A 25,607-nucleotide genomic window follows, 5' to 3' on the forward strand; every position below is an offset into this window, starting at 1 on the left:
GGTCCCTTGGACAAAACCAGTTGAAAGCCCCTGAACGACAGTAATGCGCATTTTTGCATATAGTTGTCGTATGCTTCGTGTGGGACAGCTGTGTAAGTAGACCCATTTATCTCTCAAATACGACGACAACGCACTAGCACCAGAAAGGTGTGTGTGTGTGTGTGTGTAGGGAGGGGGGGGGGTGGTGGAGTTAGCATCTCCATGGCAACGTTCCCACTGTGCAGAAGAGGAAAAAAATATCATTTAGTGGGAAAGACATTTGGCTCAGTTCAGTGAGCTGAGAGAAGACAGCGCGCGAGGGGATGGAGGAGGAGAGCGGGGGGGGGGGGGGGGGAATTGAGGTGTTTCTACAACACACTGCATAGAGCCTCTTGACAAGCCTGGCATTAGCCGCCAATGCTAATGTGCTACTACCGTACTGCTTTAAAGCAAGCAGCCTTATGCGAGATTCATGTCTGTTTGTTCCTATTTACAGACTTTTAACTCTCTGGTGGAGGTAGAAAAGAGTAGCTGAACTTAAAGCCTCTTGTTCCATTGTGGATCTACTGCAGATATTTGCTGACATCTATTGGAAGACGCGGCTCACTGTAAAAGCGAGAGAAGGGTGCGGAAACTAAAATGTCCGCTAGACAGCAGCAGAGTTAGAATATCTTAATAGTGGAGAAAGAAGACGGCTCCATACGTCACTTCACGTTTGTCCTCCGCCACTTCCGGTGAAAATACAACAAAACGATCATACTAGCCATGCTGTGACAAGTCCGATTCACACGTTTGGAATATTTACTTCACTTTTTAGCTCACCAGAAGCTTCATCTGAAACTTGGTGAATGTGGCGGAACGTTGCCATGTTGTGACGGGACGGACGGACATTTTGGTTCGACTCGCGTGAGTTTATAAACAACGGCGCCTGGCTAATGATGGCTGCTGTCAGTCAAGAAATTTCATTGTGGTTCTTGCTGTAGTTTCGCTTTCTATTTGTCCTTCTTTGTCACTGTTTTATAGAAAAAAAGTAATATTAAAGAACAGCTTATGAGCCCCTTAGCCTGCCATAACAGTTGACAGCGAGAGCTAACGTTGCCAAAGTTTTTGTTGACGTGACGTCACTGTCGATTCCCAGCGTTTCCTTCAGATTTTTAAAGTACAATCATTACTGTGAATGGAATTGTAATTGATAATGTGGTGTGTCTTGTGTGTAGGTCCATGGTGTCCCTCATGGAGGCTTCCACCAAGCCAGGCAGCAACCAGGTGGCTGATGTGGTCTTTGTTATTGAGGGCACAGCCAATTTGGGGCCCTACTTTGAATCCCTCAGGAAGAATTACGTACTTCCAGCTATTGAGTAAGGCCAGCGTTAATGTCATTTTCCAGAGCCTCATGTATAGAAGCAGATAGTTCATGTGATGCATGCGTTACTGCAGGTATTTCAATGGAGGACCCCCAGCGGAAACAGACTTTGGAGGCGATGTGAGAACGACCGTATTATCTGTTCAAATTTAGCAGCTTGCTTTGCAACATTTCCACAACAGTTTTGATCCCTCTGCTTTATTTTGTCTTCGTCATCTGCGACCTCCTCCAGTATGGGGGGACTCAGTACGGCCTGGTGGTGTTCAACACGGTGGACTGTGCCCCCGAATCGTACGTCCAGTGTCACGCTCCCACCAGCTCGGCTTTCGAGTTTGTCTCCTGGATCGACAGCATCCAGTGAGTGCACCTTTTGGTGACGCACGCGCTGTGTTTCAAGTGGGGAATCTCAAGTGTTTTCCACTTTTCCACCCAGATTCATGGGGGGCGGAGCAGAGAGTTGTAGTCTTATTGCGGAAGGGCTCTCAGTAGCCTTGCAGCTCTTTGACGACTTCAAGAAGATGCGGGAACAAATGTGAGATTCTTCTCACACAGTCCGGTTACGTATTGGCGGCCACATGAAATTAATACAGAAACACTTCCCTGCTGCCATGTCACTTTTCTCCTCCCATCACCAGAGGTCAGACACACAAAGTGTGCGTCCTGCTGTGTAACTCTCCGCCGTACCTGCTTCCGGCCGTGGAGAGCGTTAGCTACACAGGCTGCACTGCCGACAACCTGGTCAAGATCATCAGAGACGTGAGTTCTCCCGAACCCTTGTGATGTTTGCGAGCTAGATGATGTTCTCATCAATGTCTTCTTTCCAGAGAGGAATCCACTTCTCGGTGGTGGCCCCCAGGAAGCTGCCTGCCCTGAGAGCTCTGTTTGAACGGGCGTCTCCAGTAGGGGGCGTTGTGGAGCCTCATCCAGACTACAGCCCAGACATGGTGTTGGTCAGGGGCATTTCACTGCCTGGTAAGTCACACTCGTGACTGGGATCCTTCTTTTTTCCTCATCACCACTACATTTTCACCAAAAAAGTGATGTGATCAAGCATGCAAATAAAACATTTTTCCATGTTGCGCAGTGTCATCGGCCGGAGGTCCAGGGCCTATGAAGCCTGTCTTGCCGCCTCAGCCGCTGACTGTCAATCAGCCTATGGTCGGGGGCCCACAAGCTCCTCCCCCCATGAGCGCTGCACATCCTTACCAGGTGCCTGGCCAGCGTCGACCGTCTTAACTCACGCCGATTTGCGTCTGGCTGCCGTGGCTAAAATATTTGACGTCGCTTTGTCCTCCATTTGAATCTGCCTGCCGACAGAATCCACCAACCATGACTGCTGCTCAGGTGGCTGCACAGATGGTTGTGGAGGCAGCTAAAGGCCAGAAGAACCGATGTGAGTTGCCCACTGACTGTGTCTGTGTGTGTGCGTATGTGCACAAGGGAAAAAGTAACTGCACGGCAAACATGATTACCGCTGACGTATCCCACCTCTCTCCTCCAGTCGTAGAGATGGTCAACGCGGGCCCGCCGTTCGCCGGCCAGCCGTCCATTCCGTCGCTATCGGGGGTGAAGCTCAACCAGCCCAACATCTCCACCGTCACCACAGCCGCTCAGTCCATGATGCCGCAGCCGCCAGGCGCCCCCAACCAGCAGCAAGCGGCGGTGCCACCCGGCCAGCCACCGCCCAATCAGCCACCTCAGCCACCCACTCAGCAGCAGCAGGCACCTAACCAGCCTGTGCCACCCGCAGGACAGCCCAACATGGTTCGACCTTTAAGCAGCTGTGCCGAGCCCCGTGTACTCAGTGATGGAGTTATATTTAAATCTGTGGGGTTTTTTTAAAGTCGGGTGTGCAGGCACCACAAGGGAATCCCAATCCGATGGGCCAGCAACAGGGCATGGCCAACAAGATTGTGGCATGGAGTGGCGTGCTGGAGTGGCAGGAGGTAATTCATTCTAACGACGACACCGCCATCACAGTCAGGATGCAATTGATGTCTTTCTCTGAGTTTTATAAATAGTGGAAGTCATCTTCAAGTCATCAACGACTTAGAGAATAATTATTGTGTATTGACTCATCCTAAAAATGAGCTGACTTCTCACCTTGACTCAAAATAGAAGGTGTCGGCAATGCACCTCGTCGAATTATCTCGTGAAATCTTTCACCTCGAGACTTGGCAGATTCCGATCTGCAGGTGTTGGAAGAAAAATCAGTGTTGGAGTTGTACTGCGGGCTGATCACGTTTGCGTCCTCTTGCAGAAGCCCAAAGCCGCCTCCTTGGATCCCACCACCAATCTGACACGCTCCCTGCCGTGTCAAGTGCAAGTTAACCAGGGCGAGAACCTGTGAGTGGTCCTAGCCTTGGGTCTTTTGCCACTTTTGCTTTGTCGCTGACGCCTTTGTCTCCACAGCAACACGGACCAGTGGCCACAGAAGCTCATCATGCAGCTGATCCCACAGCAGCTTTTGGTCAGCCGCTTTCAGCTACTTCTCATTGTCACGCCAGCGCCGCCTTTGTGCTCACACTTGGCTTTCTCTCTGCAGACGACGTTGGGGCCGCTCTTCAGGAACTCTCGAATGGTTCAATTTCTCTTCACCAATAAAGACATGGAGTCGCTCAAAGGCCTTTACCGCATTATGGCCAACGGTTTTGTGAGTCTCACGCTGTGCTGCCAAATATATTTTTGGGTGTGGAGAAGACAACAATCTTTTTTATGGTTTAGCATCATAAAATAGAATCAAATAACTTTTTTCTCCCCCAGACATCCAAGCTGCTAAGCTTTTCTCCTTGTGCTTTCAGGCCGGCTGCGTCCATTTCCCGCACACCACATCGCCATGCGAGGTGCGGGTCCTCATGTTGCTCTACTCGTCCAAAAAGCGCATCTTCATGGGCCTCATCCCCAATGACCAGAGTGGATTTGTCAACGGCATCCGTCAGGTCATCACCAACCACAAGCAGATCCAGAGTCATCGCGCGGTGAGTGCTCACGGGGGGCGTGGGGGCGGCATGCTCGTCCGCTGGAGCAGAAAGACAAAGGTGATGAGGAGTTGACGTCAAGGAGCACCGGGGGAGTTGACTGGTGTTTAAGCTGCATAGCTATTGATGTTTCCTTCGACGCCGGCACTCCGCTGAATCCCCGCAAGAGACTAATGGCACTCGTGTTAGCGCAGCCACACAAGCTCCCAACATCAACCTCTCCGGCTATTTGTGCGCACTTTTGGTTTTCTTTGCTTTAAGTGGATTGGTTTTCACAGTTCAAACGGAGGCAAAAGAAAGATGCATAATAAAGTGGCATCAATCTATCTGTGTCATATTCACACTTTTTGATTGACAGTTGAGAGGGTGTGGCTTCGGCACATTCAGGGGACTCGTCTCGGTTACGTTTTGTTTTTAGGAGCCCTGGACTGAACCAAAATGGTCAACCTCTTCCTTTTCAGGCAAGGTCTGAGGGCCTAATAAACGGTCACGTGTGAAGCCCAATCCTGGAGTTGAGCAATGTTGAAAATGATAAGATTAGACAAAGCTAAAGTTGGACTGCCATAAATAATAGAGCACGGCTAGCGCAGATGTCACATATATTACATGAGACCTGCCGCGCACACAGTGTGCCAATCTGCAGGGACGCGAGCAGAGCCGCCTTCATCGGCCGCCCCCACAGCTCACTGATGGAGGCAAACCACTTTTTCTGCTGCCTCTCTTTGGATGCAGTCGTCTCGCCGGAAAGTCAAGCCAGTTTTGCTTGGCAACTTGAAGTCTGGCAGGCATCCCTATCGTGGGTAGATAGATCCACAACAAAGTGTGAAGAGACTATGCCTGAAAAGGCAAAGGAAGTCTGCCATTTTGCTTTTGCACAATGAGCCTCTGAGAATTGTTAGTGTTGCTCCACCATTTGTGTTTGCTAGAAGGGTGAAAACACCACCAAAATGGGCCGTGCGACGGCTCGTATCTTGAAAAAGTTGGATCGCTCATGTCTCTAGGCACAAATCTAATCTTACCTTGGCCTGTTTACTGCTCTATGCTGTACGGCAAAATAACTCCCCCTATAATATTACCCTAATTCTATTTGTATTGCTTGTTGGCGATGCTTGTTTAGTCATCCTGCTAATTTTACATCCGGACAAAGTGCATGTGCGTCTTGAGCATTTAGAGGCAGCAGAATGCATGAAACAATAATGATGATTTTTTTTTTTCCCTCCCACCCTCTCTCTCCCGCCGCCTCTTGTGTATCATCACATATTCAGTGTTGCATCGCTAATAAAGGGCGCCACAGCAGCAGCAATCTTAAGGCGTAATTAAAATTTCAATTTACACCAAGTCGCCGGGATGAGCTTGACGGGGCCACGTGCCGCTCTTAATGCGCGATGCTTTTGCCTAGAAAGTGCGTCCGATGTCCCGGGGCCGCCACTTGAAGGATTGCTGTGTATGCCCACGTTTGCGTCATACCACCGCGATTTGTGAGGCTCGAGCGATTTCAATGAGTTGAAACGATGACACTTTTAGGACTACTAACTGATAGATTGTGGAATAACCTGCATAAATGTGCTACTTCCTCCCACATTACCTTTTAATGTCATAATGTAAAAGGTTTAATTACGAATTCAGACTGGTTGAATTTTGCCTTGGAAACTGCAGCTAAAGGCTTCGACTTCCACACCAGCAGGTGGCAGTGTGTCATGCTATTGTCATTAAAAAAAAAACATGCTTGACAACCACAGACGTATAAAAAACCTAATTTTTAAATGTTTTCATGCATTTGTTATTTTCCTGAGCCCATTTTAGACAAATTCCTCATTTTCAGTCGTCCGTGTCATTAAAACATTGTTTTTGTGTGTTAAAAGTGTAAACAGTCATCAGTATGTGATGAAGTGTCTTGAAGACAATGACTTTACTCATACTTTTACTGCTGTTGTTCTTCTGGCAGTTGGGCGGCGGTGGTGGTCCAATGCAGCCCGGTCAAGTTCCGCCCAACCAGAACTTCCTCAATCGACCCCCTGGCCCCATCCCTGTTTCCCATGGCAACGTGCAGCAGCAGGTCGATTACAACAACAACAACACGTACTCACACATGCACACGGACAGTCACACACACGCTATGCCTGGTGCTTCTGACTTGTGTGCATGTATCCCTACTCGCTTCTCATAATGAACTCTGGTTCTTCTCCAAAACACCACCAACACCCTCCTCCTCCTCCTGCCACTTCTTCTCCTCTTCCTCCTCCTCTTGCTCCTTTCCAGTCGGTGGTGGTGGGCATGCCCCCTGTTAGTCAGGTCAATATGATGGAGGAGCAGCAGAGGCAGAACAACATGGTGAGAGAATCTTACATGGACTCCATGTATGATGTAGCACAAACCAGAAAAACACAATTTCATTCTTTACATTCCAATTAATTATCTCATCACTTCATTTAAGCTCATGGCATTTTTTATGGGTTTGGCTGGAACAGATTGAAAGCATTTCCATTTGTTCAATGGGTAGTTAAGATTTGAGATACGATTTGAGATACAGTCATGATCATACATTTTCACATAATTATCCATAAAAAGGAAAATCACACACAGGTATTCATACATTCACGCTGAAATGAACATACTCACACAATCGTACCATAACACGTCTAACGTGTACATATTAGCATGTTTTATGCATGTTAACAGTGGTTGAGCCTTTGAGCTCCATTCTTATTTTGCTCTGCAGCTGCATGCCAACACGCTATAACCACATGCATGTATTCCTAGCAAACATTTTCATGGCACGCGTGACGTATTCATAATGCGCGCGAGGGTGAAAACCTATCCGGCGGGCGAAACTAACGGACGTGAACTTTGACCTCAGATGAGCATGAGAGCCGCCGGGCCCAACAGCCAGCAGCCGCCAGTCAGCGGGGCGCCGCCCAACCAGGTGACGCAAGGCGGCCAGGCTCCGCCCCAGGGCCCCATCCTGCGCTTGGCCAACCCAGGGGCCAACCCGCAACTGCGCAGCCTCCTCCTCAGCCAGCAGCAGCCGGTAAGAACGCAGCCCGACGTACGGCGCCTTCGCCTGGTGGAGGTTCAACTGTGTCACCTCACCATGACAGCAGGGGGCCGTGTCCCACATGCCCGGGATGATGTCGCACCAGGGACTCGGCCAGCAGATGGTTCACTCGGCGCCAGGGGCGGGCCCTCAAATGCAGGCGCAGTGGAGGCAGCCCATGCCAGGTTAGCCTCATTCAGTAATTCGCTGCTTAGATTCTTTTTATGCTTGTGAGATGTCAGCTTGCCTCATGCATGTCCTTGTGTGTGCGCGCAGGTCAAATGCTGATGTCCGGAGCTCAGCGGGGGGCCGTACCCCAACCCGGGATGCCCCAAGTCTCCAGCGTTATGGAGGACGAAATCCTCATGGATCTCGTTTGAGGGTCAAATCTTGGACTTACTTTGGTGGCGTTTTTGGGACTCTTTTGTATTTGTATTTTGCTTTTTTTTGCAAACCTTGGACATAATTACAACATGGGTGAGGAGTGGGACAGTGTGTGTGAAGCTAACATGGGTTTGGTTTGCTCTCGCACACAGGTAGTAGCGAGGCTTCAGTAATCATGTCGAGGTGTTGAACAATTAAAATTTCATAAAATAAATGCAGTCGGCTGTGTGCTTTTTTGTCTTTGCAGCCAAACAGTGTCAGCATGTTAATTTTAACCGCTCCAATATGTTGCCCCCTCCCGCCACGCATAGCCGAGCCAAGTAGTCCTACCAGATGGTGTCGCTCGGCCGCCAATCGGGGCGACCAGAAAGTGACGTCGCTGCCCGTCACCCTGGAGATGGTTGCTAGGATACGGCGACAGTGGGCTCTTGTTTTGCTGACCATGGTGCCCCCCCCCACCCTCTTTTTTTCTTCTAGATGGACACCAGCCCCCCCTCACTTGAGGGTCTTCTTTCGGACCCATTTACTAGAACCCCCTCACAAGTTCCCCTTACTGAGGTCCCATCACTCGGGTCTTCTCACTCGTTCCCCCGTTTTAGAGCCCTCTCACAACACCACTTTCACTTGGCTCACCTCACTAAGTACCCCTAACTAGGCCCCCCTCACAAGGTGTCCTCATTGGTCTGTTGCTCATGCCTTAAACAGTCCCTCGGAGTCCGACACGGCATTCCCCCCCCCCCCCCCCCCCCCCATCTTCCTTCCCCCATCGCTATTAGCGGCCGCGCGTGCACTCCTACGCTTTGCAGCGGCACCAGACATTGTTCTCTGAGGCCCCTTTTGTGCAGCACAAACAGTGAAAAACAGGTACAGTGCGCTTTCCAGTTTCAGGTTCCCAGCCAAGCCAAAAATGATGAGTGCGTCAGAGTGCTCAGCAGGGTTGAACTCAAAAGTTTGAATGGGGCTGAATACTGTGTGGATGCGTGAAAGGTAAAGCTGGGATGGGGGTGTGACACTTAGCCTCCGGGACTCTCTTCTCCTGTCCTGTATTTTCTACGTCACAGAAACTTTTTTGTCCAACCTAATGATCTGCTTTCCAGATGTTGCTGTGTGAAAACCGCCCCTCCTTGTGTGAAAGGCAAAGGCTTTAAAATGCGCCCCGAGGCGCTTCCAGCTAAACACCGGCGGCCATCTTTATCCAGTCCCATGCGTTGTGTGTGAGTGCGTGTTTGTGCGTTAAAAGGGCTCTGCAGCACAAACAGCAAGAGGAGGGGATGTGGGTAAAGGTGTGTGTGCTTATTTAAATAATGAGGCATTGAGGGAGGGGTGTCCAGCCAGGGTTGGAGGAAGAGTGACAAGAGAGGAGGGAGACATCCGGAATGACCATAATACACACAGTGAAGTAGGGAGAGGAGAGTGTGTGTGTGAAAGGCAGGGGGTGGGGGCGACGGAGAGGGGAGGGATCTCCACTGCACTGTTGTGTGACTGGAAATTTAATAGCAGCCACACTGAGGGAGCCACTAAACAAGCTGCAGCTGTGTGTGAGGCGTCATAACGACGGAGCTTCACTGCAGACGGCGTGTAAGGGGAGTGGCGGTGTCGTCGTGGTGGGGCGGGGGGCTCGACTAATGAGCAATTACATTGTGCTCGTTAAGTGCGCAAGGGACTTGTGCGGCAGCGGTCACGTGTGCCAACGGGAGAACAGGTTGCTCGTCCTGTTGCTCGTACTGGGCGAATTCCGAAACACTTCAGAAGCTCGGTGAACTGCGGAACCGGTCGGCCGCTTTCCCACCACGCGATCAGGAACTTGCACTTGGTGGACGTAGCAACACAGATGTGATGCAGGTGCACAGCAGAGCAAAGTCCTCAAGCTTCTTTTGTCGTCGGTATTCAATCACTGTTTATAGTTGCTGGAAGGTTCTGACCTATCTCAAAGCTTACTTTGGGCTATCTCAAGGCACACGTGCAATACACAGTTGAGCTGTTTTGAACTGCTTCACATCTGTGTTGCGCAACAGTCCACCAATTTATGACACCCGTCAACTGCTATTTATCAACTTTGGGCACCGGTGAGCTCTAGCCCCGTCGGACATAATAAATAGACGGTAGTTTCAAGGTCCTGGCCTGGAATCGCAGTTCGCAGGTTCATTCCATATGCAACACAGATGTGAAGTCCATCAAGCCGCCACCTGTATGAAGGTGTGAGAGAGCCCGCGGGAGCGTGCGTGAGCGCGTCCGTGTGAGCCCGAGTGTGCGTGCGCGGCGCGACGAGTGCGCGTGGGCGTTGCCACGGCAACCGCTCCGGTAAGCGACGTGACGCAACCCGCAGAACGCGTGCGTGGGAATCGCGCACGCGCCGCCCGGAACACTTTCACGCGGTCATTAATCACCGTCATCGTTCCTAACCACCACTTGCTCGTCTTTTCTTTGAGGTGCTCAGGGAGCTCACGTGCATTCCAGAGTCCTCATCCTCATCAGAGAGAGAGAGAGAGAGAGAGAGAGAGAGAGAGAGCGAGAGAGAGAGAGAGAGAGAGAGAGCGAGAGAGAGAGAGAGAGAGAGAGAGAGAGAGAGAGAGAGAGAGAGAGAGAGAGAGAGAGAGAGAGAGAGAGAGAGAGAGAGAGAGAGAGAGAGAGGTGGAGGAAGACGGCGGGCACTCTGCAGAGAAGCACGTCCCCGCTGCCGCTGCTGCCGTGAGAGCGCTGCATGGGTGCAGGATGCGTCTTTCCCCGCCGGCGCCGTCATCATCGTCCGCCTCTTCTCCCGCCAAGGTGAGACGCTTTTGTCTGTCCGTCCTGTCCTCAAAGTCCATCCTTCCTTACGAGGATGGATGGCGTCCGCGCAGAAACACTTGTCAATGCAATTATCCGCATCCCGCGCCGTCCCGGCTCGGAAATCCAGGAATGATGTTGCGTGCATTCGTGTGTGTATTGGTATGTGTGTGTATGTGAGAATGAGTGGGTGTGTGTGACAGGGAGAGTGAGTGTGTGTATGCTGGTGTGTTGTTCTGTGTGCGTGCGTGTGTGTGTGTTTTTTGAAGTGTTTGTATCATGCGTGTGTGTATTTGTCAGTGAGAGCATGTGTGTGTTTGTTGATGAGTGTGTTGTTTTGTGTAAGAATATATGTCAGTGTGTGAGTGCATTTGTTAGGGTGTTTGTATCATGCGTGTGTGTGTTTGTGTGCATGTGAACATGTGTTTATTAGTTTTTGGTTTGTCTAGTTAGCGGATGTGTGTGAGCGCGTGTTTATTAGTGTTTGGTTGGCGTAGTTATTGTGTGTGTGTGTTGTACAGTTCCTAAGTGTACGTGTGAGGAGTCAACTGATTTGCATACTCGGAATTCAACAGATTCCCCCCCCCCCTTCAATGTAGTTGTGATGGGCGCACCTTGAGCCTCCAGGAGCCCCCCTCCCCCCCACACACACACACCTTCCCCTTTCCTCGCTCCTATCTACCCCTCCTCTTTCTGCCGTCGTCCATTAATCGCACTTGTTTGCGCAGATAATCAGTTTCCCGGCTCGCCTCCGCCGTGATGATCGCAGGAAATTGCGCAGGCACCTTGCGGGGCCGCTGCGTGTGTGCCGGCTTAAGCATGTGAGTCAGTCGGAGACCCCCCACCTCCCCCGCCTCCGCCGGTCTTGAAGAACCCCCCCCCCAGTGGGGAACAAGGAGCAGAAAGATGAGGGCTTACGAAGGAATACTGTGTCTTAATGGGGGCGTCAGGGAGGTTGTAACGGGGCACTGGGGCAATATTAGTGGGGGGGTATGGCAGGTGGGGGGTGCAGAGCTCAAATTGTGTAGAGGTGACTTGTTTGTAGGCGAAGGTGTTTGATTTGCATTGATGGCAACATGTTGCATCACGTGCAATTGTCGTGCAATCGTACGCGAGTTGTTCTGTTGGAAGAGCAGCAACATGAAATGGTGGAGTTAAATTTGCCCGCATACCGGAGAGCACCTTCACATGGCAATTCAGTCACCCTTTTTTCTTGTGTCTGTGTGAAAGGCATAGAACGGCGGAGGTGTTCAATTCCGCCCGCTTCAGAGGTTCTGCATGAAAGGTACTGACGGAAACTGGGGAGTTGTCAAAGTCGACGCCTGAATTTTCACATTTGCCCTTTCCCGCTATGGATGTGTTGCTTCTTGGAGTGGAGTTGGAGGTAGGCCGCATGACGTGCAAGGGACATCGCTGCTGCTGCATTAAGATGCAAACCGAGTGACACTTGGCCTAAATTTGCTATGTGGGAAAGTGGGTGCGTTTGTGCGCATATACAATGTGTGCTGCTCCAGACAGCAGCAGACGAGCCGACATTATGGATGGCAGAAAAAGTGGCTGCCGTAATCAGGGCGGCCGAGTGAACCAGAGAGAGGCGCTGACGTCTTCGTCGCTTTGACTGATGCCGCTGACGGATGACAAGACTTTGTCTTTCTAGATTATTTCTTGCAAAAAGAAAACTGCTTTTGATTTTAAAAGGCCTCCAATTGAGTCAGAACTTGAGTGGGCCATTTTTGCAGGAGAGTAATTTTACGTCACTTCTTCTGCATCGTTGTCTTAGCACACATTGTGCTTTTACCAATTTTTGAACCATATTTAATATCGTGGTTTTTTTGTTTTGTTTTTTCTTTCCCCAAATAAATCCTAGCATAGTGCTGTTTGTTATCAGGTTGGCCCTCAAGCACCAGCGTGCATTGCAGCTCTGCTTTGGCCCACCAGACCACCTTTGGCGCTCATTGTTTTCAGGGTCAGTGACGCCATAAGAGCCCCAGCGGCCCCGGCGACCCCGGCGGTCCCGACGGTCCCGCTACCAGCGCTTAGCATGTAAACACTGACGCCTTGATGGCAAGAAGCCGAGCGCTCTTGCGTTACTTGTGAGTCAACCTGCTCGCTTTCCCAGGCGCCCCAGGCGCAGCACGGGAGCAATGTCGCACCAGATAAGGCCTAATCTGGGTGCTGATGTCACGGGGGGGGGGGGGGGGGACGTTGGGGGGGGGCGCACTTTAGACCATTTGTTGCTCGAGACCTAAGATGCGTCCTCATAGCGTCGACTCGTTTTATTTACACGTTTTTGCCCCATTTGCACATTTTCCCCGTTGCGGAAGTTGAAGCCACTTTCATGTGCGCGGCCATCTTGGGAATGGGCCCAGTGTTGCTTTGACAAATCAGCAGAACTGCTGCCCCTCACATGTCAAAATTGGAACTTAACCTTGACTGGCAAAAAAAAAAAAAAAGAAATCAGTGCCTCATTTTAGAGCAGGAATGATGGCGCCGCAAGATGGCGAGTGGTTACCGTGGCAACCCCCTGAGAGCTTCCATGTTGCACATGGCGTGTGTAACGAGGAGATACAAAAGCGGCCTCCGCGCCACCGCCTCGAGGAAGGGAGGAGCATCTCTCCCGACGTCTCCCTTATCTCGCCTTTTTATGTGCGTGCCGCGTTGCCGTGGCGACGTCCATCATCCGGTGGCCCCGGGGGCTGCGTCCTCGTACAGGGTCGCTGTTGATCCGGTCGCACATTAGTCAGCCCGTCAATCATCTTGGGAGAGGTCGCTGAAGAGTGACATGTTGGCGACCGGACGTCATTTGTTGCTCATTGGGAGGGGGGGGGGTATTTACCTTTCTACTTTTTTTTTTTACTTTTTCAAAGTGCTTTCCGCCGATCTTGTTTCTTTCAACCGCTGCGTCTTTTATGGTAATGCAGGCGATGTATGTGGTGTGTGTGAATATTGATGTGGTGGTGTGTCCTGCATTCTAAATGCGAGCACGTGTAAACTGCTGCTTGTCAAATTACTTCTCATCTCCACATTTGCATACTCTCTTCTTCTCGCAATATCAAAGTGTTTTTGTTTGCACTTGACCTTGACGCGGACTTTGACATTGAGACACTTGCAATCGGCGCGGTTTGTTTGAGTGTCTTTTTTTTTTCCCGCACGTGCTCGCCGTAGGCCTGCGTGCATCTTTTCAGCAACTTTTGAATATTTCATGTGTGGAAAACAACAAAGATTGCACACGCATATTTTCATGAGCGTTTGTGTGAATGGTTTTGATGTTTGGCTCGTTTTCCTTGTTTTGGTCATCTTTAACCTCTTCATCATCTTTGTCTTTCATGTTCTGCCTTCCGCATTGTTATCTTCTTTGTCCTCAACTTTTTCACCATCTCAGTCTTGTCCCTCATCACCTCTGTCCTCATCTTTTCCCGCCACCTCTTCATTTAATTCGTCATCTTTATCAGTTTTTTGGTCCTCTTCTCCGTCTGTGCTCATTCTTGCCTAAAGTCAGAGCGCCTGCGAGTTGCCCCCGTTTTCATATTTCAACCCCACCCCAAGTTAATTCTGCTTAGCGGTTAGTGAAAGGTTTGAAATGTTTATAAGCAACCACGACCAGCATGAACTGCAATAGACTAGCCCCACAAGGAGGCCCGCCGATGTTCTGCCGTGTACCATTTTGCACATCTAAACCTAAATGATGGCGGTGAAATCTTAGCTTCAAGAGATCTGGCACGACACACCGCTGCGTAATCAATCTCGTCATTGGATTGAACTGTAGCCTGCTTAAGAAAATCGCAATTGTAATTGGAGTGCACCACAATAAATTTGGAGTGAGCGGAATTATCACACTGAATGTGTGTATTGGAATCGTATTGAAATCGGAGTGAATCGTGTCATCGGAGGGTAGCATAATTGAAGTGTATTGAGTCGGAATCGGAATCCAGCTCAGAATTGGCGTGGACTCTGCCGAACGATGTTGGGATTGGAGTAAATTGTATCATATCGTATCATTATTTGGAATCAAAATGGATCACTTTATAAATATTCTAATATTAAGTGTATCATATTTAATTGGAACACATCCTATTCTATTTGGAGCGTGACGTATCATAATTGGAGTGCATGGTCTTTAATTTCAACAAGTCACTTCACGTTTCCATGAAGCTAGTTTGCACCACATGAAATCAATCAAAATGATTAACAACGTATCATCGATTAGTTATTTTCCAGTTCACGGACAAAGGCAACTCCCCGAGGGCCGCCTCGTTTCCACGTTTCAGCCTGTCAATAACGTCCTGGCGAGCCTGAGAAAAGACGGCGCGGTGCAGATGGCGTGCAACGCGAAGCGAGGCGAGTCCCGACCGCCGCCCCACGGGGACGGCGAGACGGAATCGGACTTGAGCGGACGACGTTCCCCTCGATATATGTCACAATCTTTTGCATTATGTCAAAACATGTGTCAGTACGGTGAGACTCATTCCAATTATGATGAATACGATTCGATTTACTTCTCTGACGCTACAACTCTTACGCCGATGGAAAAAATATTCATACCACTTTGATTATAATGGGATGTGATACCCTTCACTCCAATTTTATGTGGCATAATTCATTCCAATCAGGATAATCCTCTCCTCAATATCGATGATAGGATTCTCTTTAATTACGATTACGATTCGATGATTACAGAATTATTCTTGTCAACTTTACTTTTGATTCACTTCAAATTCTGGTGGTGTTCCAACAGAATTCACTTCAATTACAATATGATTCTCTCCAATTACGAGATGATTCTCTTCCATTCGGAGCCAAGCCACAAAGTGCGGTAGTCTATCACAATCGGAGGCAATGTGTCACAAGATATGACATGATGTCACATCACGTGGCACATTGTGGCATAGCTGCCAGCCGCTGATTGAATCCATCCACTCCGTCCATTAACGTTTTATTAAAATGCGTTTAGCGGCGCACTCGCTCTGACATGATGGATTCCATCACGCCGTTTTAATCAATACCACCATTGATTCACCACACGCACACGCACACACACACACACACACACACACACACACACACACACACACACACACACACACACACACACACACACACACACACGCACGCACACACACACACACACACACACACACACGCAGGAAGTGGCTTTCAACTCGCCCTTAATGGAGACTTTTAGTACGTCACAGATTATGACTGCTAATGTGCGGAAGACACAAGGCTACGGCAGCTAACGGGCCTAGCCAAACATTGCCTTTTGGAGCACGCTTGAGTCTGTGTGGCAAAGGGCTGGTGTTGGGGTGAAGTCGATTCTGTCTAATCTTGTCTATAACCTCTGCCTCCACGTAGCGCCTCGCCGCACGATTGTTCCCGGGGGATCATCCAGGTATTCCCGCTTTATCCAAGCGCGGCTGACGGATTTGGGTCCTCATTCACGCTCGACTGGACGCGGCAAAGAAAAGGGGGGGGCAAACGTTTAACCCGCAAAGCGGTCTGACAAGCGGAGTGTCTCGCTTGCCGTGTTTCTGGTGATTCACACGTCCGGTAGACAAAGCGGTAACATTGCGACGTTTATCATCATTTGGCCAACGTGACGATAACGCTTTTCACATTTCACATCCACGCACGCACTAAAAATCTAGAAATATGACCCATTCCAATTTTTAGATGATTCATTCCAAATGTGATTTGATTCAACACAATTCATTCCAATTCTGGTGTGAAGCACTTCATTGATGACACAATATGATTACGATTCTCTCCGATTGTGATGCAGTACACTTGATACACTTCAATATAATTTGATTCATTCCGATTTTGATGCAACACCATGTGATTCACTCCGATTGATACAATTCAATTCTCTTCATTTATGATGCGATGTGACACAAGTGACTGCCATTACAATGCGACTGCAAGTAGAATACGACCGATTCCAATTACAATGCAAGTGGTAATGTGTAATCTTGTCTACTTTAGTGGCGCATTTGCTCTTTAGGAAGTCAAATCCCGGAGCCGGGACGTGGCCCGGGATCAAACACGTGCAGACATCTTTTAACCTCCTCCAGCCGACACATCGGCCATTAAACATTTAGCTTGTGTGCAATTAGGAATTCCTGTCATGCATCCAAAGATATGAAATATGTCAGCGTGCATTACGGCCCGCACGCTAAACGCACTAAAGCATGAGCACAACGTCTGGAATATTTCAGTGAGATTTAAGGGGGGGGGGAGTGCGAGCGAGAGAGAAAGAGAGGCCAAAAAGGCGAGTGAGCGAGCAGAATGTCTGCAGGCCAGGGGGTGTGTTGGGAATAACGGGAAGTGAAGTGCCTACATTTCTCCGCTCACAACACACAAACATCAAATCCACTGTGTCATCCACGCGCTTGCTGGATGCTATGCTAAATGTCACATTTTTACATGTTGTCCTCAAACGCACCGTAAGCACTAAATATGATGTTAGCTGCAGCGTGACATCGATGCCACCCACAATTTGGGCCCTCGTAAAAACATTGACCGCAATCTCTTGTAATGAGCTCGCAATCTTGTCTGCGTAGCGTCCACTTGTCGCGCTAGCAAACGGCAACGTTGTCATTTGCGGTCGCGGCGGCAGTGTGACGATGTTCAGGCCGTGTCGTTTGTACAAGCATGTGTTTGGGCTGCTAATGAGCTGGCTGGTGGTGGGGGGGGCAGTGGGATACAGCTGGATGGTGGCTGAATAGGGTTACCATGGTAACTGTTGGCGAACATTTGAATGCACAGTGAGCCGGAGGAAAGCTGGGAGAGGAAGCTGGGCTGCGCCGTGCGTGCGTGTGCGTGTGTGTGTGTCAAAGGGTTAATGTGTGACATGTTAGCGGGTTAATGTCTCATCAAAATGCGAGGTCACTGTAATGTCTACTCACCAGCCACTGGAGATCGTCTGGGGGTTGCTCTGGCTTATGGTGGTCTCAGTTGCAGTGTATCAATACCCAAAAATGTGCATCGATACCTAAAAACATGAATCGATACTATTAACATATAGGTTGATATGGATGTTTTACTGTTGATGATCAAACTTGTCATAGTATCGATACCTGACGTGATTGCACCGATACCAAACAAAGGGGCAGCATCGATATTGATGCGTTGTCAGAACAACGAGAAGAATACTGATCTTAAAATTTCATTAAAAATTATTATCGATCACATCGAAGCTCCCTCGAACTGCCTTCGCCTCTCAACCATTTCTCACTTTCTCGTTGTCCCCCCTTCTGCTTATTAATATCTCAAAATTTTCCCTTTCCTTTTTTTGAATTTCTCTCTATTTATACCACCTCTTTATCCCCGATCATCCTTTCACTCCCGCTTCATGTTCGCCCCCCTCTTCGTCTTCCTCCTCTGCAGCTGCTCAGTATTCATCCATTACGCCGTTGATAATTCCCTCTTCTTCCACCTCCTCCTTTTCCTCCATCCATCAGATTAATCATCCTTCGCTCTTTCTTCACCTGGCGATGTCCAAGTAGCATCATTAAAGTCGTCGTTTATAACAAATGTCAAATAAAACGCGTCAGCGCCTGTTGTGCAGCGTGGCGGGGCGGGCCAGGCGAGGCGAGTCAGGCCACCTGCCTGCATTTCCATCCAGGGTGCTAATGCTGTTAGCTTAGCTATCAAGCAGACTGCGGCAGGCAAGCAGGCAGGCTAGCGTCTTCCCTGAGGCTAACAATTAGCATTTGAGCTTCCTTTTGTGCTTATGGTTTTTTTGGCAGTGTCATCGCTTCGGGCTGGGAAGGATGACATGATTAAGAAAGGGGAGAAGGTGTTTTTATTGGAAATGTGTTTGTTAGGAAGAAATGTGCACTATTTGGTTCTCTTTTTTGCTTCACAGTCCACTTCTTGTTGTGTTCAGTTAATGGCCATCTGTAAAACTGTGATCTGCGTGGTGATCTGCACTTGAGTTGAATTCAATTTTGCACATTGCCATTCCATTTGTATGTTTCAGCATTTCCAGGAAAAAGTGTATGAGCCTTCCCCATTCAATCAAACCAGTCCAACTTTGGGATTGTTAGTCTGCCAAGAACAATTACGTCTGTTTGACACAATAGCTCCGAAAGATCTTTGTCTTTGATACGCTCTAAATGTCTGCATTGTTGATGGTGAGAAAGGAAAGGCCTTTGATACGCTCTCTTCTTCCTCATTCTTTTCATCTTTGTTGTTCCTCCTCGCCGACTCCTCGCCGGGCTTTATGTTCCCAAACAAGCGTTGGGAAGAAAGGGAATCGCGTCTGCTTATTTGCGTCGCTGCGTGCTACCCTGGAAAATCCTTGCAATTTAGCACCAGGGCCTGACGAGTATACCGTTTTCTGACAGGGTCTCGCTTGGACGCATTCCCTCGTTGAATTTTGTCTAAAATGGCAACGGGACATTGGTCATTGAGACTTTTTGTCTGTCTTGTTGTGATAGAAATGGCAGATTAATTCCTTGTCATGAGACTTTTTGGTGTATTCTGTCATTTTTGATTGGTCCACTTGATCTCATGTCCATCCCCGAATTTGGTGTCAGGTGCAATTTCTTTTGAGCATTTGTCTGAAATGGCTGCAACGTCAGACTTGCTGCACGGGTCCTTAAGACGTTTACTTCTTGTGTACGTTGTGTCTTGACAAACTAGCATAGCCAAGCTCATGTTGATCTGTTAAGCTTTCCAGAGGCATCGCACGAACATGTCGCTTCAAATCACAATGGCTGGCTGACTTGTTCAGTTTCGGTCACGGGTCTTTGAGACTTTTTTGTGCATCTTCGCATGACGGACATGTCCGCCCAATTTCACGTCCGCTGATGAAACTGGTGTCGGCAGCTCATTGTCATTTTTTGCTTTACAGGAAGCACATCTGAAAGAATTCAAAATGGCTGACTTCCTGTCCGTTTTCGTGAATGGCTCAGAGAAGAGACTCGCGTGCGTCGGTGAAACAATTTTTTTTTTTCCCCCAAATACGTATGTCAATTTTCCTCTTCTTGTCTTTGTTGTTTATCCTCAGTGACACCCGGCTTTGCGTCCTCCCCAAACGAGCGTGGGCAGAAAGGGAATAACATCTGCTTATCTGCGTCGCTCTATGTTCCCACGGCACACCAGAGCAGAAGCGCAGAGATCGGCAGCGGCGCCAAAGCGGCAGAGGCGCCATGCGAGATTAAACGGTGGCGCATTGGGATTAAGGATCCCCCGAGGCTTTTCCGGACACGTGGGCCGCACCTTTGGATCGCAGCGCCGGGTCATGACCCAGTTGCCATGCGCATCGCCACGCTGACCTGCCTTCCCGGCCCTTCCTCCCCCTTCCTCTTTGCGCTGCTCTACTTCCTGTCGGCGCTGGCGGCGGTGGTGCTCGCCTCGTCGTCCTCGTGCCCGGACCGCTGCTCCTGCTCCAACCAAGCCAGCCGAGTCATCTGCACCCGCCAGAGCCTGGACGACGTGCCGGACAGCATCTCCGTCAACACCAGATACCTCAACCTGCAGGAGAACGCCATCCAGGTGAGGTGGTGCTTTCAGGGACATGCCCAAATCATAGTGCCCTTGACGCCGCTGTGTATCTTCAGGGACAGTCGGAAACGCAGAATTCCTGGCATGAATGTTCTCAACTCTACCGTCTGTCTATTTAATCAATGATCTCATTCAGTCAGATGTTTTCTTCAGGGACAATCTTAAATCCTAAACTTTCTCACTGAACTGATTGTGTGATTGGTCCAAATTTCGTGGCAGCCCGCTGTCACATAAATGCGACACACTTTGAGTTTATGAAAGATTCTTTTAGTTCTCCGGCAGGCTTAAAGAGCTTTCATCCATTATTCCAGCTTTACTTTTCCGTTTGTTCGCCCGTCTCTAGTGCAGTTGGAAGAAGTGAACATTGACAAGTTAATCCAAAAATCCCAAACAGGCGTTTAAAAGGCTTTTTTATTATATTTTTTTTATTTATTATTATTGTGGTGTATCGCTGTGTGTTATGTATACGGTCGCGCACATAAAAATGCCCGGGAGAAATATGCGTGCCACTTATTGACTGACGACGATAAACAACAACGTCAGACATGTTCCAATTAAGAGTTTATATATTACATATCGACTCACAAACGGCTCACTTTTGCCCGCGTGCTTGATTGCAAACCACGCAGATGATTTCAATTAAAAACCAACTCGGCTTTACGAGAGAAGTAATTACAAACACGTCGGCGGGGAGAAAAAAAAAAGATTGTGATTTATGACGATAGCGGGTCGCTTGGCATTCTAATACCACCTTCTTCCTCGGGAGGCAGCAGTGAGCGCTGACATTCTTACTCGCTCACCAAAATGTGGGAGAATATGTGAACAAAATAAGTGTAACAAAAAAGCTATATGATGCTGGCCAAAATGAAATCTAGTGAGTTTGATTTGATTCTGTTTCAACTTTAAGGCAAATGTAACACCAAAATTTCCATCAAAGTCCACGATTCGACTTTTTGGGGGTTCTGACATAGATGTCCCTTTTCCATATGTTAAAATCTCTTCTGAGACTTGAAACAAGCTGCCGCACACAAGAAACAGAATTTCCAATATTAGTTTTCCTTTGGAGCGGATACATTCCGATTTGCTCGCTCGTATCCCGGAGCGCCTCTTGAAATGATTAAAAAATCTAAAAATGTTTTAACACCTGAAGGCATCCTAGATTCTCCGGCTTATTTTTTGCTTTGCTCGGCTGAGGACCCTCGCGGTGAAGCCTTGACAGCTCCCACCAGCCCCCAACACCTCCCTCCCACTTCCTGCTCTACATTTGGAGGCGGAGGTGGCTCAATTCCAGGAGTGTGTGTGTGTGTGTCACAGAAAGATTAGGCAAGACACACACACACACGCACACTGCAACCCCTAAAGTGGAACACAATCCGTTCTGTAACGCTGGTTTATGGCAAATCCTTGAAATGATCATCCAACTTTGATGCATCGTTGTGCCTACATAAGGTAGCAGGGGCAAAAAAAACCTTGAAAATTCCAGTCACAGTCTTGAAATTCACCTACGATGGCTGCTTAAAAGCCAAACGGCCCACTTCCTGCGCCGTTTTGGCCAGTATGTCAGCATCAATGGCAATTTCAACGGGCCGGCCTTTATTCCGCCGCCTGTTGTTTTTTGTACTAAATGTTCAAAGTATAAAGCAAAACTCAGTCGCAGAGTTCCACTGCCAAAGATCGTCAGTGTTGTAACTTTGCGTGGTCACCCCGCAGGTCATCAAGTCGGACACCTTCAAGCACCTGCGGCACCTGGAGATCCTGCAGCTCTCCAAGAACCAGATCCGTCAGATCGAAGTGGGCGCCTTCAATGGCCTCCCCAACCTCAACACGCTGGAGCTGTTTGACAACCGCCTCACGCTGGTGCCCTCGCACGCCTTCGAGTACCTCAGCAAGCTGCGTGAGCTGTGGCTGCGCAACAACCCCATCGAGACGCTGCCGGGCTACGCCTTCCACCGCGTGCCCTCGCTGCGCCGGCTGGACCTGGGCGAACTCAAGAAGCTGGACTTTATCTCTGATGCCGCCTTTGTGGGTCTGGTCAACCTGCGGTACCTGAACTTGGGCATGTGCGGACTCAAGGACATACCCAAGTTGACGGCCCTGGTGCGGCTGGAGGAGCTGGAGCTATCGGGGAACCGGTTGGAGATCATCCGCCCCGGGTCCTTCCAGGGTTTGGCTTCGCTGCGGAAGCTGTGGCTGATGCACTCGCAGGTGTCGGTGATTGAACGCAACGCCTTTGATGACTTGAAGAACCTGGAGGAGCTCAACCTGTCCCACAATTCCTTACACTCACTGCCACACGATCTCTTCACGCCGCTGCACCAGCTGGAACGGGTGCACCTGAACCACAACCCTTGGGTGTGCACCTGCGACGTGCTTTGGCTCAGCTGGTGGCTGAAGGAGACGGTGCCCAGCAACACAACCTGCTGCGCCCGCTGCCACGCGCCGCCCTTCCTCAAGGGTAAATACATTGGCGAGCTGGACCAGAGTCACTTCACCTGCTACGCACCCGTCATCGTGGAGCCGCCCACCGACCTCAACGTCACCGAAGGCATGGCGGCCGAGCTCAAGTGCCGCACCAGCACCTCCACCACCTCGGTCAACTGGATCACTCCCAACGGGACGCTGATGACCCATGGCTCGTACCGGGTGCGGATCTCGGTGCTGCACGACGGCACACTCAACTTCACCAATGTCACCCTGCGCGATACAGGCCAGTACACCTGCATGGTGACCAACGCAGCCGGGAACACCACAGCCACCGCCGTGCTCAACGTCACTGCCGCCGACGTCAGCGTCAACTACACCTACTTCACCACGGTGACGGTGGAAAGTGTGGAAACGACGGGAGAAGAGGAGTCCGCCCTGGTGGCAATCAACGAGACCTTCATCCGAGTCCTCCCGGTACCAACGCCCTCGGGGAATCTGTGGCCAGACAGCATCCCGACTACGGCCTCCTCACTGTCTGTCGACTGGTCCTCACCCCGCGCCACCCGGCCCACCTTCACCGTACCCATCACCGAGCCGGGTTTCTCCGGCCTTGACGACGTGATGAAGACCACCAAGATTATCATCGGCTGCTTTGTGGCCATCACCTTCATGGCAGCGGTGATGTTGGTGGTCTTCTACAAGCTGAGGAAGCAGCACCAGCTCCACAAGCACCATGGCCCCGCCAGGGCCATTGAGATCATCAATGTGGAGGACGAGTTGGGCGGTGGGGCCGGTGGCCGGGGTGCCGGCGGCGGCATCGCAGGGGGCTGCGCCTTGACGCAAAGCAGCGGAATCGGGGGCGGCCAGAGCCTGAGGCGGCACCACTCGGACGCCGTCACCCTGCCGCACCTGACTCGTTCGGAGCACCTCAACTACTACAAGACACACCACTTGGGCAACAACATGGTGGGACTTGGCGTCAACAACAACAACAACCCACTGCCTTGCTCCCAGAACATGAGCATGTCCTGCTCCCAAGTACCCAGCTCCTTGACCGGCGGCCTGGGGACCCTGCCCACCCCGGTCCCGCTGCCCCAGCTGAGCCTGCACAGCTCCCTCAAGGGCCTCATGGCCAAAGGGCAGAACGAGCCTCTGCTCTTTAAGAGCGGCTCCAAGGAGAACGTACAAGAGACTCAGATCTGAGGGAACCCATGAAGCCCCCCTGTAGCCCCACGTCGCCCCGTCGAGCACACGCTCCTACCCGCATTCAGGTGACAAGCAGCTCTAGTTTTTGCCAAAGTCCCAAGTCAAGCCAACTAAATGGATGTCGCATCTTTTGTGGATTATTTCTACGGACCGGCTGGGTGGACGGAATAACGGGATGCGTCTCCACGTGGCTTTGTGGACAAACCAGAGCTATAAAAAAAGATAAGAAAAAAGAACATAAAGTACTTGATATTATTATATATGAACGGTAAATATATTTTCACTGGGAGAAATAAATTATAAAGAATCTTTATGAAGCCGCCGACGTAGAAAGTGTGAAGAATATATTTAAACAATCTTGGAAAAAAAATCGTTGTCCTTGTGGTCCGCCTTTCAAAATGGCCGCTGGATGAATCTATTTTCTTTTTTCTAGTCAGGCCCGTGTTTTTTTTTTTTTTTTTTTAGGGGTAGGGGGCAGTGCTCACACCAACAGGGTCAGCGGCGGCGTGCTGTGTAGCATCAACAACAACAATAATAATAATAATGACGACGATAATGACAATAATAAGAAGTGGCATAAGCTCACGGTGTACATAGTCCCAAAAGGCTGCTCGCTAATCACCATCTTTGGATTCACATGTTAGCGTTAGCATTAGCATTGTTATTATCACGCCGTTCGCTCTTCTTTTTTTGTACACTTGAGGGTCTTTTTCTAACGGACACAAAATGGCGGCTGGAGAAAAACGTCAGGATTTGAAGATTATGGAAGGATGACTTCACTCGATGACGGAGGTTTTCGAAGGTAAGCGCCACTTGTCGGTGGGACAAAAAAAAACTAAAAACAGACTTTTTTATTCACCCCCAAAAAAGGACAAATCAATGAAAAAATATATAAACATATAGATCTCTTTTAAAAGAAAAAATATGATGATGATTGATTGAGTGTTTTTTTTTGCATTTTGCTTTTCTTGTTTTTTTTTTCTTATTTTTTTTAGTGTTCTCTTTCTTCTTGTACTCTTCTTGTTCTTGTTCTTCTAATTAGATGATTCCACGGGTTCTAATTATGCCGACAATATTCTGTTATAGCCCAGGTCACTTTGGAAATTAAAAAAAACTGGCACACAAAATAGCAGCAGCTGGATTCTTGTGGCTGTTTTCTTGATTGTTTTGGTTTTACTTTTGTGTGAGGTATTTTTTTTATTGTCAAGCGGCCGATGGCTGAATCCAAAAAGCTTGACTATTTAGCTCAGCTCGAGCATACCTGCTTCCGATCCAGTTTTGTTAAATGTCGGGCATGAATGTCCGCTACTTCTTTATGGCAAACTTTGGCTGTGGTTTCCTTGATTTTTGAATGTCAGCATCTCATTGTCATGATGACACCCTAATAAATGCCACTGTATCAACTTCAACAGCCGCCCATCCCCCCTCCCGAATCCTCCTCTTCCACTCCATCATCATCATCATCAGGTCTCCATGGCAACAGTTGCCGCTGCGACAGTCCTCATCAAGGTGTCGCCGTTCGCTCCATAAATTCTGCAAATGACTCGTAAGCCCCGACCCCCGACCACTTGTGTGTGTCTCTGAGAAAGACAATTTGTACCTTCAATGCGTCAGGATGACCCGTGTGTTCGTAATTGATATTTTTATTTGACATTCAATGTAAGTCAAAATAATTCAATTCAATTTTATTAAAATTTTGTTTAGTGTATTCAGTTTAATTTGTAAATTAACAGAAAAACAAAAGAAAAAAAATTGAATGTTTTTTTATCCAAAACATGAACCAAAAAATCTGGGTTTGTTTTTCTGACAGAAAATAAGTTTGATTATGTGCTCCATGACAATGACACCTGTTGTGAATTTTTGTGTGCCAATGGGTCAATGAGCATCGTTGTCATGGTCACATTTGATGCTTCTGGATGTTTCTTTTCAATAATGACGCTCAGCTGATGCACACTGACTGACA

At 49.2% G+C, this 25,607-nt stretch overlaps 2 protein-coding genes across 7 annotated transcripts; both read left to right on the forward strand.

Annotated features, from left to right (window-relative positions):
- The first annotated feature begins 682 nt into the window (after positions 1-682).
- med25 (mediator complex subunit 25) lies at positions 683-7,952 on the forward strand. Of its 2 annotated transcripts, XM_088358561.1 has the most exons (20): positions 683-885; positions 1,197-1,337; positions 1,417-1,462; positions 1,575-1,699; positions 1,776-1,874; positions 1,978-2,098; positions 2,167-2,314; positions 2,427-2,551; positions 2,660-2,735; positions 2,844-3,106; positions 3,187-3,288; positions 3,603-3,688; positions 3,755-3,812; positions 3,888-3,995; positions 4,144-4,320; positions 6,266-6,376; positions 6,580-6,651; positions 7,178-7,348; positions 7,419-7,539; positions 7,631-7,952. In XM_088358561.1, the coding sequence occupies exons 2-20, from the start codon at positions 1,201-1,203 to the stop codon at positions 7,732-7,734; spliced, it is 2,250 nt and encodes a 749-aa protein (XP_088214687.1). In that variant the 5' UTR covers positions 683-885; positions 1,197-1,200; the 3' UTR covers positions 7,735-7,952. The 2 variants fall into 2 exon arrangements, with proteins under 2 accessions (XP_088214687.1, XP_088214689.1); XM_088358563.1 differs by lacking the exon at positions 6,580-6,651 and having other exon boundaries at positions 684-885.
- Positions 7,953-9,347: 1,395 nt separating this feature from the next.
- lrrc4ba (leucine rich repeat containing 4Ba) lies at positions 9,348-25,352 on the forward strand. Of its 5 annotated transcripts, XM_088358206.1 has the most exons (5): positions 9,348-9,804; positions 9,872-10,039; positions 10,176-10,504; positions 19,518-20,005; positions 21,725-24,771. In XM_088358206.1, exons 4-5 carry the CDS (start codon positions 19,766-19,768, stop codon positions 23,639-23,641), a joined length of 2,157 nt encoding a protein of 718 aa, XP_088214332.1. In that variant the 5' UTR covers positions 9,348-9,804; positions 9,872-10,039; positions 10,176-10,504; positions 19,518-19,765; the 3' UTR covers positions 23,642-24,771. The 5 variants fall into 5 exon arrangements, 4 of the variants coding, with proteins under 4 accessions (XP_088214332.1, XP_088214333.1, XP_088214330.1 ...); XM_088358207.1 differs by lacking the exon at positions 9,872-10,039 and having other exon boundaries at positions 9,348-9,580; XR_015853437.1 differs by lacking the exons at positions 9,348-9,804; positions 9,872-10,039; positions 10,176-10,504 and adding exons at positions 18,174-19,443; positions 25,057-25,352 and having other exon boundaries at positions 21,725-24,446.
- Positions 25,353-25,607: the final 255 nt, after the last annotated feature.

The sequence above is a fragment of the Syngnathus floridae genome, chromosome 17, assembly GCF_059516105.1.
Source record: "Syngnathus floridae isolate MCC-2025c chromosome 17, RoL_Sflo_1.0, whole genome shotgun sequence".
Lineage (NCBI taxonomy): Eukaryota > Metazoa > Chordata > Actinopteri > Syngnathiformes > Syngnathidae > Syngnathus > Syngnathus floridae.

Excerpts from the sequence above, each read along its gene's own strand:
- lrrc4ba (XM_088358204.1), top strand. The coding sequence starts at position 19,386 with ATGGCTGACTTCCTGTCCGTTTTCGTGAATGGCTCAGAGAAGAGACTC. Across the intron at positions 19,444-19,517 it reads GAAGAGACTCGCGTGCGTCG|TGACACCCGGCTTTGCGTCC; the intron begins GTGAAACAATTT and ends GTTTATCCTCAG. Across the intron at positions 20,006-21,724 it reads TGCAGGAGAACGCCATCCAG|GTCATCAAGTCGGACACCTT; the intron begins GTGAGGTGGTGC and ends GTCACCCCGCAG.
- med25 (XM_088358561.1), top strand. The coding sequence starts at position 1,201 with ATGGTGTCCCTCATGGAGGCTTCCACCAAGCCAGGCAGCAACCAGGTG. Across the intron at positions 2,099-2,166 it reads TGGTCAAGATCATCAGAGAC|AGAGGAATCCACTTCTCGGT; the intron begins GTGAGTTCTCCC and ends TCTTCTTTCCAG. Across the intron at positions 3,107-3,186 it reads CCGCAGGACAGCCCAACATG|TCGGGTGTGCAGGCACCACA; the intron begins GTTCGACCTTTA and ends GTTTTTTTAAAG.